Below are 17,113 nucleotides of genomic sequence, written 5' to 3'. Positions count from 1 at the left end.
AGCACAAACCACTTGGGGGGAATAAAGAAGCACACATTGGCATTGGAATCTTGGCCAAAGTTTCCTTTAGGCTACTATTTAGCTCAAGCCTACCTTTTATATACAGAAGAAACCGCAAAACCAAGGCCTTCATAGGTCAGTGTTACAACAATGCTGATAATATAACCTATGCTACAGTGCTATGTGCAGTTTCCCCCTTCATTTAAGTGTTTTCATCAAAGTATTCTGCAGTGTGTAAGCTATCTTAGCAAAACCTTTTCATGTAAATGCCACAGTCTCTAGAATTTAACATCACAGCATAGCTAACTATATCAAAGTACACTGGCTTTCTTTCTGTGCAAAGATTTGCTAGCAAAGTCCTTCAATCTTCAGTGTTCGTTATCTATAGAATGATAGAATGTCAACAGCATCTGCCTCTTCCCACAGCCACCTTCTGCCAGGGCAACAATTATCAGCAGACACATTGCAGCTATCCTGCTATGGCATCTCTGTCTTCAGTAATTAGGTCTTGGGATTATTTGTATTAGCAGAGTCTTCAAGTTGTTTGACCCATTGGATGAGCTTGTTGGGTGGACACTATGTGACTTGTTGGAACTAATTTTTGAAGCATTTTCTGTCTCACTTCTATTATTATGATTATGTGTACTGGTGATAGTAGTTATAGAAATATTGGTAGTAGTACTAGTGAATGTGGAATGATTTCCTTTCTCTAAAATGTCTCACAGGACTCTTTGTCTTCACCTTTTTTGTATTATTGTTATTTTTCCATGGGAATTGGAAAAATCAATTGTGCCTTGTCATAACACCCAGAGCAAGTCTACTTCTTTGGTTTCAGTTTTCTGCAAAAACAATTCTATAAAACCTCAGAGGTTCTATCTCGGTCTCAAACCCTAACATTCAGGAAAAGACCCCCTAAATTCGCATCGGTTTCACATCAGTGGCACATGTGCCCAGAGAGAGAAGGTGTGTACAGTGGATAGAACATTTGCCTGGTATCACTGCTGTTTCAATACCCAACAACACATATGGTCCCTCAAGTATTACCAGGAGTTATCCTTGAAAACATATGAGATTGCTGAGGGAATAATTAGGCACACCCAGCACCTCAAGAACCGTCAGTGGGATCCTTGTGCTAATGTTATTCTCCTTCCATATTCTGATTTTCCTGTACAGCAGACAGTATCTAGGAGACTCCGTCATTTTGTCCTGTTCTCTTTGGCTGTTTACCCACAGCCTGTGTATATATATACACATATATTTCCTAAGTGGAAATTCCTAGCTTGAGATATAGTTTTACAAAGTAGTTTTCTATGGCCACTAGAAGCATCTAATGGTTATGTCTAATACTTTATCAAAATTTTTCCATAGTCTTCAAGATGTTCATTTTGAACAAGTGTATGTCTGTATAGCACTTAGAATGTCTCTATTGATTTTCTTCTTTTCATGTTCATAGTATCAGTTATGTATATCTATGTAGGTCTTTTTAAACATTATTCTATGAAAATTGAACTGTGCTTGATATGTTTGTTCTGGGAAATGTGTTCGCAATTCTTCTGTGAGGGATTATTCTGGTGTTTAACCACATCAGATTTTAGCAAAGCACACTGCACAGTATTTCTCTTCTTCACTCTGATCTGCTCCTCCTGTTATTTCAAAGCAATTGCCTTACTCCCCCTTGAGCTATTTATACTCCAAATTTTCTATTCTCTGTGTTACCCATTCACCTGTAGAGAGATAAGAATAGACCCCATAAAAAGAAATGCATGCGGTCTTGCTGTTTGTTGCCGTTGCATGGGAAAATCCAACTCTTAATGCAAAAGTGAATCTTAAATTTTCACCTGCTCATTCTTTGATCCTTTGTACAGTTTCTTTAATATAAAGCAGAATACTTACAATAGTTAAGGTAGAGTTACACAGAAAAAGAAAACTGTGCAAAAACTTTAAAGCCCCCATATAGCCTCCAGTACATAAAGAAAGAGCAGTGGGAATATTGGTATTTGGAAGAAATCCGTTCCTCTTTTCTGATGATGGAAATTGTGTTCTGTGCTAAGTGTTCTTACTGTCTGCACTTGAAGTGGTGGTTGTCGAGGAAGTCAGGCACACACACGAGGGAATGAGTTGGAACCTTTGTGTCTGTCTCTTTCTCTGTTCCCATTTGAAGCCCTGATTTGCCCTGCTTTTCTCAGCTTCTCCTGTGTGCTTGTCTGGTTATTTTTTAATTTTTTATTCTTTTCCCTCCCTGTTCTTCTCAAATCAAGTCATATTCCATTTGGCCATTTTATACAAGGTCCTGACTTCCATATAAAAAGGTCATCTCTTTATCCTTTGAGTATTTTTCAGCTAAAGGAGAGGTCCCTTTACTTTGATAGAACGATCACTGGTGACAGGCATTTGTAGGGAACACAGACCTTTACTCATGAGATGAAAGACAGAGGGATAAAAAAACCTCCTGCTTCTACAACCAGGACACTTTCATGCTTCCAGGGAAACTTTAAAGGTTACTATTTTCCTTTGTCAAGGGAAAAAAGTGTACTGCAGAGGTGTTAACCTATATAGGTATTAACCACAATTTTGTGGGATTTTTTTCCATTAATTGGAACTTGCTGCAATTAGTAAACTACAACTGGACTGAAATTTGCATCTATTTAGTATTGGCCATGCTCTTTACTGACTGTGGCCTAGAATGGCCCCAGTCACTCTTATAATTGTATTCCTGCCCCCCTCCCTTGTGTGAGAAGTTTACTTAATCACCAATGATTCCTTCTCTCAGAGGATGTAGAATTCAGACCCAAGTGTAGAGGCATAATATGCCAGGAAGGCAAAGGAAATGTTGCCTTTCCTGTTTGGCTAATAAATTGACTTTAAAGAAAAGCATCTTTCCTTGATCTCTTGGGGGGTTAAGATTGCTATTTGCTGATGTTATATAAAGTAGAGGTTTACAGTTTGTTCATTTGTTTCTTTTTGCATATGATTCACACAATTCTCCCAGTTCTATGAAGTTCTTAGAGGATTTGAACAGTGCTTTGTAAAATACAACTTGAAGGTAAAATGAGAAATAAAGTGTCCCTCAGGTCTGAAGACAGGATAGGTTATTCCATTTATTTAGTTGGCCTATTGAAAATTTCAGTAAAGTAGATTACTTTTTCGCCTGATGTTAAGATAGCACTGAGATTGTGAAGTGACCAAGATCTCGAGGAGTAAAACATGTATTGCTCATAACCACATGGCTAGAAGTAGAATTTACACATCCGCAGTTATACAGATTAATCTAACTGATCTCTCATACTAATACAAGAAAGGTTGTCAGTAATTCTTTCTAAATCTCTGTCAAACTTCTTTTTTTGGTGTGTGTGTGTTGTATGTGTGTGTGTGTGTGTGTGTGTGTGAATGACTCTGCTCACAAATAGCTAAGTCTTCCTAATTCAGCTATTCATCAGTACTAAAGGACAAAAAACAACTGTGCCAGGGGATTCCCAAAGGAAAAAGAATGCATTGTATTTGGATTTTTTTGTTTTTTGTTTTTTTTCCAGTGGATCTCTTGAGTCTGTCAGCTGCCTGCGATGCCTTGGACCAGCACAACCTCAAACAAAATGACCAGCCTATGGACATCCTGCAGATCATTAATTGTCTGACCACCATTTATGATCGCCTAGAGCAAGAGCACAACAATCTGGTCAATGTCCCGCTCTGCGTGGATATGTGTCTGAACTGGCTGCTGAATGTTTATGATACGTATGTATGCCATGCTTTTTTCTTCTTCACTGGAGGTCTAGAAAGGGCAAAGATGTCATTAGCACTGCTGTTGTGTTCCAGTCTAGAAACTCACGATGAAAGTTTCATGAAGTGGTAGGACTTCCTGATATCCCTGGGATAAATGATGTCTGCATTTATTGGAACTGAAAAATATTTTTGCTAAGCCAGGAGATAAGAGCTAGACCAGAGAGTCCTCCTAGTTTAGAGAACAAGATGTCGAGGCACTCATTTTTCAAATCACAGAATGAGCCATGAGGTAGCTATGGGTTATTTTACCTTTCTGTTGTCTTTTGAATTCTTCCTGGCAATTTAAGGGGTAGCTCCTCCTCAGTACAAATGAATGTGCTACTGGAGATGCTTACATGCCTGTCAGCAGATGGAAATAGCTTTAGGTGATATGTGGGAGATTTTTTTCAGAAGATTCAGAATGAAGAAGCTGGACCAAATGAAAATAAACCCTGAATGCTGCCAGCTCAGCTCCTGAAACTAAGGAAACTAAGGACTATTTTTTTTTGGGATAATAAGGTTTTTATGAAGTTTCAGTTTGGCACCTCCATTCATCACTCTTTGAGAAGACTTGTTTATTTCTTTTGGATTAAACACAGGGGATAGCCCCAATGCTCTCATTTCTCTTTGGAGTTTAATGAGGACAATTGAGAAAATAAGCAGAAGGAATTGGTCTTCACTTTGAAGTCTTCTTAGACTTCAAGGTTATTTCTCGCCTCATTTCACATGTTACCAGGAACATCTCCCCCCATTCTGCCTTTTGTCTTCATGCAAACTTCTATTACTATATTTTTGTTGTTATTTTGAATAAGGTCTTGCTTTTTATATTCCAAAATTACCTGGTTATTGAATTCTGACCATTGCATTTTCTGACCAGTGCATTTTAAATGGGAATTATATTTAGGTTTATATTGATATGGATTTGTATTCAGGGTTTCCTTCAAATATTTCTTTAAAATTTTGCTACTATAAGATCTCGAGAGACAATGCATACTGCAGGGTAAGGTAATTAATTGCTTTGTATGTTACTAACATCACTTCAATTGCCAATACTGCATAACATTCCCCCAAAGCAGTACTAGGAATGACCCCTGAGCACAGAGCTGGGTACAATTCCTGAGCATCACCACGTGAAATCCCATAAGAGAAAAATAAAAGTTTGGCTGTTTATTTCAAGAGGAAAAAGAAAAGTCTTCCCAATTCTCTCGTAATTTTGTTAATGCATTAGAATTCAAGATTTTTTTTATTAAGGGAGCTAGTAAATTGTACAAATGGAAAATTTAATATGTGGTTCACCAAAAATAACCATATATTAAGCTTATCCTTTGCAAATTTGAAATGCTAATAGAAGAATTAGTCTAAAATCTTTTTAACTAACATCTAATATGGAATTGATTTCCATAACCATATAAATGCTGAAAACTATGGAAAGATATTTTTTTGAAAATGATAAGATTATTTTAAAAAAATTTCCCCATGCATAAAAATTACTTGTTAGTAAATTGGTTATGTTGATTTGCTTTCTTTTGGCTTTATAGGTAAAGTGAAAGCATATGTATTCTGACATTGATATAGCAATAGGTTATATTAAAATTGCTCTTGAAAGTCTTATATTAGAATGCTGTCTAAAGAAGTATCATTTTTCTTATGGAGATATTTATATTTTATGTGACATGTAGCCTTAAGTGATAAATTTTATGCTCAATAAGGGGAAATCTGATGAAAATCTAAAAGAGCATTGAAGAGAACAGAGCAGTTCGTTGGGAATTTTTTGGCTTCAATAACCAAAGTAGGTAATTTGCTTCAGTAACCAAGAGTTTAGTGGCTAGAATTAATTCTTCTTCTTACTGACTTAAGCCCAGGTGGCTCTCTACAGATGAATAGAATTATTTCTTCCCCTCCACACCCATTTCATGTAGAGCTACTTTTGCAGCTATATTTGCAATTCAAGTGAGAGATTTTTCAGATTGAAATTTGGTAACTATTCATGAGTTGAGTTGGTCCAATTTTCTCACCACGTTCTAAGTTATCAATGAGATGAATTAATGAGCTCACAAAGTTTTAAGTTTTTAATAAAAACAATGGTTAGGTGCAGGGAGATAGTAGAATAGTTAAAGCACTTGCCCAGCATTCTACAAAACTGGCTTAAGTCCTGAGCACAACATGAGCATCAATGGGTACATCCCTGGAGGCCCTCAAATTTCATTCACCTTTGTGGATCGGTGTGATCCTTAGCACCCTATTCTTGGCCCATTTGTACTGTATGGCCAAATACTTGATTGTCAATCTCAGATTGGACCTCATTGACCTCCTGAGCATCTCTTGGGAAATCTAAAAATAAATACATAAATAAAATGATTAATAGAATTTCCATACTTCTTTTTTCTTTTTTGTTTTGGGGCCACAACCAGTGTTGCTCAGTTTTCTCTTGGCTCTGTGCTCAAGGGTTAATCCTGTGATCATATATTGTATCAGGGAGCAAACCAGGGTCAATCATATGCAAAACACCACTTTTAATCCCTAGACTGTCTCTCTGCTCCTCTTTGTCTTTTCTTTTCTTTTCTTTTTTTTTTTTTTTGGTTTTTGGGCCACACCCTGTGACGCTCAGGGGTTACTCCTGGCTATGCGCTCAGAAGTTGCTCCTGGCTTCTTGGGGGACCATATGGGACGCCGGGGGATCGAACCGCGGTCCGTCCTAGGCTAGCGCAGGCAAGGCAGGCACCTTACCTCCAGCGCCACCGCCCAGCCCCCCTTTGTTTTTTCTTAACTAGAAATGTTTACCATTTTCTGAAGCACCAGTAATTGATTTTTGGTTTGATTCTTCATCATAGGGGACGAACTGGGAGGATCCGTGTCCTGTCTTTTAAAACTGGCATCATTTCTCTGTGTAAAGCACACTTGGAAGACAAGTACAGATGTAAGTTGTGTGTTTAAACTGTATTCTATTGTCAACGTTGGTTATAGAAGGGGAATGACACGGTGTTCTTATTTGACAGCAAGTTCTTATTGTAAGACGTAGAACTACATTTTGAGCATCATAAAATTTGGGTTGTGCTGTTCCCTGCCAAACATTCAACTGCAGGTATTTAAATAGGGATTGAGGATTCACTTCTCCTATCACAGAATGACTGTACATGACAATGACTGTGTCCTAATAAAATATAGGTTCCTAGGAGATGAAATACAATTTTGCTACTCCCTTGTATGGTCTCTAACCTGAATGAGAAAGTGTCATCCCTGCACTGGCCACCTATTTAGATTCTTATCCAAAGAACCCTATCTAGTATGTGTGTTCAAATAACATTATTTGATAATTTGATTAACTTTGAGTTGGACTGACATCTCACAACATAATAAGGCAGCCAACATTTTGCTGTTTGAAAAGAAGATAGCTTGTCATTTCTTACAATTTAAGTACCACCTTATAGAATTTCCTTTTGATTTGCCATTGAGGGCTTCTTAAAATTTATACATCCAAGTGAACAACAAATGCTAGAAGAGTGGAGGTTGAAGGCAAAAGCACAATCCCACTGTGAAGGACTAACCTTATTTTTCCCTTTAAACTTGTGAGAAATCCCTCTGGTAGGATTATGAACAAACTTAGACTGTCTTGTCTTTTCCCCTAAGGCCTAACCACACGGGGATAAGGAGATATGCTGAGCTTAATGATGGGCAGGAGATAAAAGAGATTGGATTTCTCCAAAACCATTGGTACTACTGCTCATTTCCCCCCTAGGAGTATGCCACTGAGTGCACAAGAGAACACAAGCTCTTTTAAATCTCTTTATTTCTCTATGTCGTTTCCACTTGAGTTTTTTTAATTTGAAAAACAAAAGAAAAATTACTGGGCAGCTTTTGTTAAACATTCAGATCTGCAGTTTGGGTTACAGTTTTTCTGTGAGTTTTTCACCTGTAGGCATTAGTCATTCATAAGTGAGTTTATAATCTAACTTTATCAGTGGTAAGATATCAGCATATTCTAATTTTTAATTAGAAGAAGAAGAAGAAGGGGGCTTGGAGCTGATTTTTTCAGATAATTTTTCAGAGGAAACATAATTTGAAAGTGGTGAAACAAAATTATTAATTTCAAGCTCAGGTATTTATAGATATTCCATAATTTTGAAAAGAACACCTAGGTATTGGTGAAAGGATAAATGCAGTGCTTATGATCTCAATTTTTGTGACTCCCATCTGAGATATTAAAATCCCTTGTTTCTTCAAGTTTCAAATGTGCTTTCAAATAAGAAACATGTTCTTGGAATTACCTTTTGCAGGTAACTTTTGTTTGAATATAGGATCCGACTTTATTTCTGAGTTAAAAACATGTTGCAAGTGTGATATTGTCCTTCATACTGGGAACTCAAGTGTTTTGGGCACCAGCTATCCACCAGCTACTTCTCAGACAATCTAGGACATAGTTGATCAAGAAAAATAGTCCCTGCCCTCAAATAGATATCAGTGCTCAACTTCAAAGGCTGATACATAGTAAATCCTCAACAATCTGTGCGACAAGATCTCGTTACAAACATACGCAGAATTCTATATGGCATCTACCAGAAACTTGATGAATTTCTGATTTCACAAAGTCCCAATTTAGGTACTACTTTTGTTTTGAGGCCACATCCCATGATGCTCAGGGCTTACTGCTTGCTCTGCACTCAGGGATAATTGCTGGTGAAGTTGGACCGGACCATATGGAATACTGGGGATTGAACCTTGGTCAATAGCATGCAAGCCAAATGTCCTACCTGCAATCATTCTGGCCCATGGGTACATTTTTTAAAAAATATGATCTCCACTTAGTTATGGTGATTTGGATCATTTATATGATTTAAATACTAAAATATCTATTTCTTGATGAAGTTTACATCCTCCAGAATTAGTATTTCCCAAAGGATTGTGTCTCGACTTTAGAAAGATTCAGGTATTATGACTGTATATAAATTAATATATTTTGAATTGTTAGAGCTTATCTCTACGTTATTATCCTTCATAGATACAGTGTTGAGTGACTCGGTTCATAAAAATAGTAACTGTTGAAACTAACCATGGGGCCGGGCGGTGGCGCTAGAGGTAAGGTGCCTGCCTTGCCTGCAAAAGCCTTGGATGGACCATGGTTCAATCCCCCGGTTTCCCATATGGTCCCCCAAGCCAGGAGCAACTTCTGAGCGCATAGCCAGGAGTAACCCCTGAGCATCACTGAGTGTGGTCCCAAAACAAAAACAAAATAAAACAAACAAACAAACAAAAAGAAACTAACCTAAATTAGAAATAACCCCTCTCCCTCGGAATTGTCACTACAATGCATATTGGTACTGGAATTGAACTAGTCATTAGGTTCTGATAGGGTGATAGGGTCCATTTGGTTCTCCTTTGTGATTGTTGCGATGCTTTGCTTTCTTTTGTAGACCTTTTCAAGCAAGTAGCAAGCTCGACAGGATTTTGTGACCAGCGCAGACTGGGACTCCTCCTGCATGATTCGATACAAATCCCCAGACAGTTGGGTGAAGTCGCATCCTTTGGGGGCAGTAACATTGAGCCGAGCGTCAGGAGCTGCTTCCAATTTGTAAGTGATTTACATTTTCCCATGACATTCTTATTATTTGGTATTTTAGACAGTGATTGAAAAACATATGTCAATTTCTCACATTGACTCCTCTGGAGGCAGGTGGGTTGGTAGATTTTTTTGGTATTAAAAACCTCTGTTGAGCTTCTGGAACTGGGTTTGGGGAAAGAAGACAGTGCAAAAGAAAGCAAAGGCAGCTTCAATGGCGGCACCAGTAGCCAGCACTGCAGTATTACTAAAGTGCTAAAAGGGAAGGGATTCTGCAGTTGAGGCAAGAAACATCTAGTTATAGAAATCCTTTATAAATAAAAATTATCTTTGTAGGTGAGTCTCAGTCTCCAATTGTTTATTTGACCCCAATTTCATCATCATCATAGCCTCCTTTTTTGGATGGCTATAGGTAAATAGACAACATCATTCTCCCTTTTCTAAAGACATGTTCTATGCTGATATTCTTCTTATATTGCCAGACTGAGTGGTAACTTCTGGCTAGGTCGGAGCGTGCCTTCCTTTACTGTCACCAGTTCAATCCATTCTCTTTCTCAGCTCCCCATGCCGTTGTCTTTCTTACCCTGTATTAGTGTCCCCAGACCCTCTTCCTCCTAAATATATGAGCTTTCCATTGATAGCCATTTAGCTTGTTTGTTTCTTTTTTATAAAAACATGGTAAGCAATGCTACATTGAACAGATTTATGCATTCCATGTTTTTCTGTGATGGAACTTTTCTCCTTAGGAGAAATTCTCAGTAATGGGATCACCAGACTAAAAAAATTAAAGTGTTTTCAGCATTTGATTCATATTAGCAGATGGTTTTGTGTAAAAAAGTCGTTCCTATTTGTAATGCCATCAGCACCAATGGATTAAGATAGTTCCAGTATTGTATAATTCAGGGTTCTTACATATGTTTGTTTCAGATGCTAAGAACTGTCTTCTTCTGTAGGTTTTTTTCTTTCAACTTATTTTAATCACATTAGCTATAAAGCTTGCAATAGAGAACTCGGTTAGACGGTTAGAGTGGGAGAAAACTATATAAGACATCCTATGCAGCACATCACGAAGATTTAGATTTGAAAGCACTTTGAGCATTCATTTAATGCCTCGCTAGGAAAACTTACTAAAAGCATGCATTATAAGCCAGAAATGTAAAGTTTCATATACTTAGATTTTTGACAAAATTATGATAGATCAGCTTTCAAAATAGATGTACAGAAGTAACTACATTTTAGCCACTTGCTCAAATATCCCCAAATGTGAATAGACTATCACTTTTAGACTTTGTATGCATGTTGCTGCATTACTAAGTATGCAAAACATCTGCTCCAGTTCTTTGAACTATCTCCCTAATCCTATATTCATTTTCAGTGCAATTATAAAACAATTTGCCATCATGTCAGGCTTTTTTTTCCCTAAGTGCTGTTTCTCTTAGGTCAAGTTTTTTTTTTGTTGTTTGTTTTTGTGTTTGGGTCACACCCAGTGGCACTCAGGGGATACTCCTGGCTCTGCACTCAGAAATCGCTCCAGGCAGGCTCGGTGGACCATATGGGATGCCGGGATTCAAACCACCTTCCATTCTGGGTCGGATGCATGCAATGCAAAAGCCTGACTGCTGTTCTTTCTCTCTGGCCCCTCTTAGGTCAAGTTTTATTTAACTTTTAAACTTCTAGTTGGGAAACTCAAACACACATTTATGTGTCTAAAATCTATTATATAAATATTAGTGGCATGGTTTGAATATCAGGATCTGAATGTAGGACTACCTCCAGGCCACTGTATTCATCTCTTTTTCCTCCGAAAGTAAGCCATTGGCTTTCTTCAGCCTGCAGTACTGTCAGGCCATGAGTTAGCCAACACTACTCTCACTGCAGACCCTGGTGTTTCTGCTCTCATTTTATTATTGGAACTCATTTATAATGCATACAGTGTTAGATAACTTTAAGACTCCAAGCATATCTATGCATTTTTAAATTGTAAAGTGATAGCCATTGCAACAATCAAAAACATGTCTATCACATGATTAGCATTTCTCTTTCTTGCGGGGGGTGGGGGGGAGGGGGATTTTAGTCGAGTCCCTGCATGGTTTGAATTTGGTTTTCAGGAGAAAAGGCTGCAGAACAGAAGCTCACCTCTCCCTACCCCAACTTTTTGTTGTTGTTGGTAAGACTCAACTGTGCCCAGAACTTTCTCCTAGCTCTGTGCTCATGGATCACTCTTGATTGCACTCAGGGGATTGAGTGTAGTTTTGAGGATTGATTGAACTTGGGTTGGCCATGTGCAAGACGAGTGCCCTTACTATTTCTCTTAACTCTGCTTTTCCCAGTGCCATCTCTGTTGAGAGCCCTTCTTCTCCCCTAGACACACGTGTCTTTTTTGCCTCCTCCTGTTCTTTGTAATACTAACACATTTCTCACTGTCAGAAATGTGTGCTTAGCCCACTGGAGCATGCTTAGTGAATGTGTCCTGACTAGCCAGTCCCCGTCCTTGTAGGAATGTCTTTGGTGAGATTGAATGGAGTGAAATAGGGCAGGGACAGTGTAACATGTGTCTTTTATTTTCCTCTCTCTCTTATTTGTATTTTACAAGTTGGCTTCTTGGAACATTTAGGAAAAACGGAGTAAAACACTTTCTTTTCAAAACGAGCCATCGTTTGTTTGACTGTGTGCTGTTCTTACTGTTTCAAGGCTCTTCATGACATTTCCAGATTATTGCATTACCTTCCTATAATGGCTCCGCTCTGCACCCTTGTCCCTTTAACTGGTCTTTTGGGTTCTCATGCTACTGTTGAAGAAATGGAATCACCCCCATGACACCATCCTTAGAAAGCCCAATTTCTTTCCCGTATCTTTTGAATAACTCCCAAATATTTCCTTATCTGTTTCCATAAGCCATCCGGTTAGCTTTCCCTGAGTAAACAGGCATTTTTCTTCCATTTGTACTTGTCATGCTTATAAGTAATGTTGTTCCTGTGGCCACTGATAGAATACTATTCTTTTATTCACAAAAATCTTTCCTTTCTAATCCCCACTAATCCGTTTTGGGAGAATTGAATGGGCAGGTTTGGGGAGGGAGCTTGTATTCAGTGCTGCTTATGTGATGAACAGTTTATCTGTGTCCCTCAAGTTTCTCAACTGGCTTCAGATGCCTAGTCCAGTGTCCTTCCCAACTCTACCTTGTGCTCAGATAGGTACTTTTTTTTAACATTTCATAAGTTTTATTCATTAAAATGTAAATATCAGTGGGTGAGTACACTTGTGTTAGGTGTAGTTCTGGTTATGTACATGAGAAACTATTATTAATAGAATTGTAAGCCACAGAATCTCAATCAATAAAAATTAATAAAAGCACTTAGATGCTTTTATTACACTGTAGCACAGTGTAGTTGGGAAGAACTTTCTTTTTTAGTTTTTTTATTTAAACAAATTTATTACATACATGATTGTGTTTGGGTTTCATTCATGTAACGAACACCACCCATCACCAGTGCAACATTCCCATCACCAATGTCCCAAATCTCCCTTCTCCCCACCCAACCCCCGCCTGTACTCTAGACAGGCTTTCTATTTCCCTCGTATATTCTCATTATTAGGATAGTTCGAAACTTAGTTATTTCTCTAACTAAACTTATCCCTGTTTGTGATGAGCTTCATGAGGTGAGCTGCAACTTCCAGCTCTTTTCTCTTTTGTGTCTGAAAGTTATTATTGCAAGAATGTCTTTCATTTTTCTTAAAACCCATAGATTAGTGAGACCATTCTGTGTTTTTCTCTCTCTCTGACTTATTTCACTCAGCATAATAGATTCCATGTACATCCATGTATAGGAAAATTTCATGACTTCATCTCTCCTGACAGCTGCATAATATTCCATTGTGTATATGTACCACAGTTTCTTTAGCCATTCATCTGTTGAAGGGTATCTTGGTTGTTTCCAGAGTCTTGCTATGGTAAATAGTGCTGCAATGAATATAGGTGTAAGGAAGGGATTTTTGTATTGTATTTTTGTGTTCCTAGGGTATATTCTTAGGAGTGGTATAGCTGAGTCGTATGGGAGCTCGATTTCCAGTTTTTGGAGGAACCTACATATTGCTTTCCATAAAGGTTGAACTAGACGGCATTCCCACCAGCAGTGGACAAGAGTTCCTTTCTCTCTACATCTCCGCCAACACTGCTTGTTCTCATTCTTTGTGGTGTGTGCCAATCTCTGGGGTGTGAGGTGGTACCCCATAGTTGTTTTGATTTGCATCTCCCTGATGATTAGTGATGTGGAGCATTTTTTCATGTGTCTTTTGGCCATTTTTATTTCTTCTTTGTCAAAGTATCTGTCCATTTCTTCTCCCCATTTTTGATGGGATTAGATTTTTTTGTACAGTTCTGTCAGTGCCTTGTATATTTTGGAGATTAGCCCCTTGTCTGATGGGTATTGGGTGAATAATTTCTCCCACTCAGTGGGGGACTCTTGTATCCTGGGCGTTATTTCTTTTGAGGTGCAGGAGCTTCTCAGTTTAATATATTCCCATCTGTTAATCTCTGCTTTCACTTGCTTTGAGAGTGTAGTTTCCTCTTTGAAGAGGCCTTTAGTCTCAATGTCCTGGAGTGTTTTACCTACGTGTTGTTCTATATATCTTATGGTTTTGGGTCTGATATCGAGGTCTTTCATCCATTTGTATTTAACCTTCATACATGATGTTAGCTGGGGGTCTAAGTTCACTTTTTTGCAAGTGGCTAGCCAGTTGTGCCAGCACCACTTGTTGAAGAGGCTTTCTTTGCTCCATTTAGGATTTCTTGCTCCTTTATAAAGAATTAGGTGATTGTGTGTCTGGGGAACATTCTCTGAGCATTCAAGCCTATTCCACTGATTTGAGGGCCTGTCTTTATTCCAATACCATGCTGTTTTGATAACTATTGCTTTGTAGTACAATTTAAAGTTGGGGAAAGTAATTCCTCCCATATTCTTTTTCCCAATGATCGCTTTAGCTATTCTAGGGTGTTTATTGTTCCAAATGAATTTCAAAAGTGTCTGATCCACTTATTTGAAGAATGTCACGGGTATCTTTAGAGGGATCACATTAATTCTGAGGTACTTTTTTTATTGCCATTGATTGCTTGCTTGTTAATGAAATAGTAGAGGCTTTTCTGGGTCCCTGACAGAATGTAAAATGTCCATTTCCTGGTAATTCACAATTAGGTTGAAGATATCCACACTTCCTATCTTTTTGTTTGTTTTTTGTTTTGGGGGCCACACTTGGTAGTGCTCAGGGCTTATTCCTGGCTCTGTGCTTAGAAATCACTCTTACTAAATGAATTTCTCTGTCCCTGAACTTGATGGCAGGGGCATCATCTAATTCTGCTCACCAAAAGGAAAGGCCCTTAAGGCCCTTAAATAATTGTGTCCCATTCTATAGATTTGGAAGACACTTATGGCTCTGCTCAGGAATCACATGTAGTGGTGCTCAAGTGACCATATGCATTCCTGGGATAGAACTGTAGTCAGCTGCATGCAAGGCTAATGCCTTGTGCCATGTACTATCTGTCTGCTCTCTCTTCTCAATTCTTTCCTTTTTTTTTGTTTTTGGTTACACCCGGTGGTACTCAGGCTTTATTCCCGACTCTGTGTTCAGAAATCACTTCTGGCAGGTTTAGGGAACCATATATGATGCTGAGGTTTGAACACAGGTAGACCATGTGCAAGGCAAACACCCTACTCACTGTGCTATTGCTCAGGTCCTTGTTGATGATTATTTTTGAATTACTGTTTGGCCAGCTCTCCAGCTTCATTCAGGTGCTCTGGCAATCACCTTGTCTGTCACGGTGCAGTGTGCATGAAAATGCAATGTTTGCTGCAGGGGAAAGATAGCAGGAGTAGAGATGACCTTTGCCCTGGAAACATAACATCTTGTAAATGGGCCAGATTGCTGCATTTAACGAACTTGTGTTCAAAGTGTGCTATTTATCCCAGCACACTAACATCAGTGCAGTAAAGTACTTTTTTTCGAATAAAAATGTAGTCCTTTTTATCTCAGAAGTTTGCTTTAGAATATAGCTATTTTACTTTTTCAATTTTTAAATTATAATACCAAGTTCTATTTTAATGCCAAGTTGTTCATGATACAGTTGTTTCAGGCATTAAATGTTCAGACATACCACCAGTTTGACCTTCCTTCCACCAGTGCACCAGTTTCCCACCTATCACACTAGCCTGCCCCCTCGCAATCACAAGATTTATTTCATACTGTTTCCTACTAGACAAAAGTAAATGGAATTATTAATACTTAGATCATATGGATCAGTTTGTAATAATTGTTATCACTCTCAACCGTGTTAATACAGTCATTGTCTAAGGATTTACAGGACTGTGGTTGGTGCCAGTTGAGCATTCTGTGCTAATGTTTAGGCTCACGGAGCTTGGTGTTCTTTTATGCCACTTTCTCATCAGAATTGCTGTGATCCTACTAGAGTGAAAGTACTGTGAAATTTCAAAGTGTCATGTGGTGTCCAAGATCTCTAGATAGATGTGGAACAAATTTGGTGACTTGGCATTTTGATAAGGTTAAATTGTAGATCTTTTCTGTCAGAGGGTATCTGGTTTGGTTATGGGCTGCTGTATCCTTTGCTTTCTTGTCTCCAACTCAAAAACTCTTCTGATTAGTTTTTTTGGAAAAGTTAGGCTTCTAATTCAGTCAAGGCATTAGAGGTGATTAGAAGGGAGGTAAGATTTATCTGTGCAGTGTTCTTGAGATGATTTGGACTAGGGAGAATGGTTGGGCCACACCTGGTAGTTCTCAGGGTATATTTTTGGTTCTGTGTTCAGGAATGACTCCTAGCAGTGATCAGAAATTTAGACAGAGTTGTGTCTAATTCAACCAATGTCTTACCTCCTGTGCTAGCCTTCAGCCCCCAGAAAATGGCTTTTGGCGGGAAGGGTGCATTGGTGAAGGAAGGTGAACAATGAACATTTTGGTAACCATGGTACTTAAATAAAGCAATTAATTCTAAAAATTAAAAGAAGGATTTTTCATAGCCCATATCCCACTTCTCTGCAGATGAATAGTGGTTGTGTAAGAATATGAGTGGGTGTGATACCCTCAAACTGATAATAAAAATAGTTAAGAGAGTGAGGCCAGAGCAACAGCTCAGCAGGTAGGGCATTTGCTTGGCACAGTGGTAACATGGGTTGATCCTCAGCATTCCATATGGTCCCCTGAGCCTGACAGGAGTGATTCCTGGATATAGAACCAGGAAAAACCCTGAGTACCAACAGATGGGGTCCAAAAAAAAAAGTTAAGAGAGTCAATTTTGTGTTACTGTATTTTGCCAAGGGAAACAGGAAAAAGACCCTCAAACTTAGAAAATGAAATTGCCATTCAAATCCAAATCAAATGTTTATTTACATACTAGTAGACATTCTTAAAGGAGCATTCATTATGCCAGACAATGCCATTCTATTAAAGAGAAAATTTCACTGTAACTACATGGATTTGATAGTGTTATCATTGTTGATATTGAAGGAGGCAATAAGATATATTTCTTTATCAGAAACATGCTGCCGTCAACACATTTACTGGGAAATTGACTTGTTTTTAAAGGACAGTTTAAGCCAGTGGTCCTCAAACTACGGCCCATGGGCCACATATTGTATTTGTTCCCGTTTTGTTTCTTCACTTCAAAATAAGATATATGCAGTGTGCATAGAAATTTGTTCATAGTTTTTGTTTTTACTATAGTCCAACTCTCCAACCATCTGAGGGACAGTGAACTGGCCCCTGTTTAAAAAGTTTGAGGACTACTGGTAAGCT

General features: G+C 38.4%; 1 protein-coding gene across 6 annotated transcripts in view; it reads left to right on the top strand.

Annotated features, from left to right (window-relative positions):
- Positions 1-17,113, top strand: part of DMD (dystrophin) — a 2,686,579-nt gene that overhangs the window by 2,575,834 nt on the left and 93,632 nt on the right. For all 6 annotated transcript variants that reach the window (XM_049766734.1, XM_049766732.1, XM_049766737.1 and 3 more), the window contains 3 exons: positions 3,531-3,732; positions 6,591-6,676; positions 9,168-9,325. In XM_049766734.1, coding sequence (XP_049622691.1) covers positions 3,531-3,732; positions 6,591-6,676; positions 9,168-9,325 — 446 coding nt within the window. The remainder of the gene's footprint in view (positions 1-3,530; positions 3,733-6,590; positions 6,677-9,167; positions 9,326-17,113) is intronic.

This window comes from Suncus etruscus, chromosome X (assembly GCF_024139225.1).
Source record: "Suncus etruscus isolate mSunEtr1 chromosome X, mSunEtr1.pri.cur, whole genome shotgun sequence".
Classification (NCBI taxonomy): domain Eukaryota; kingdom Metazoa; phylum Chordata; class Mammalia; order Eulipotyphla; family Soricidae; genus Suncus; species Suncus etruscus.
The sequence above is the reverse complement of the archived record's forward strand: the minus strand, read 5'-3'. Positions and strand labels throughout refer to the sequence as shown.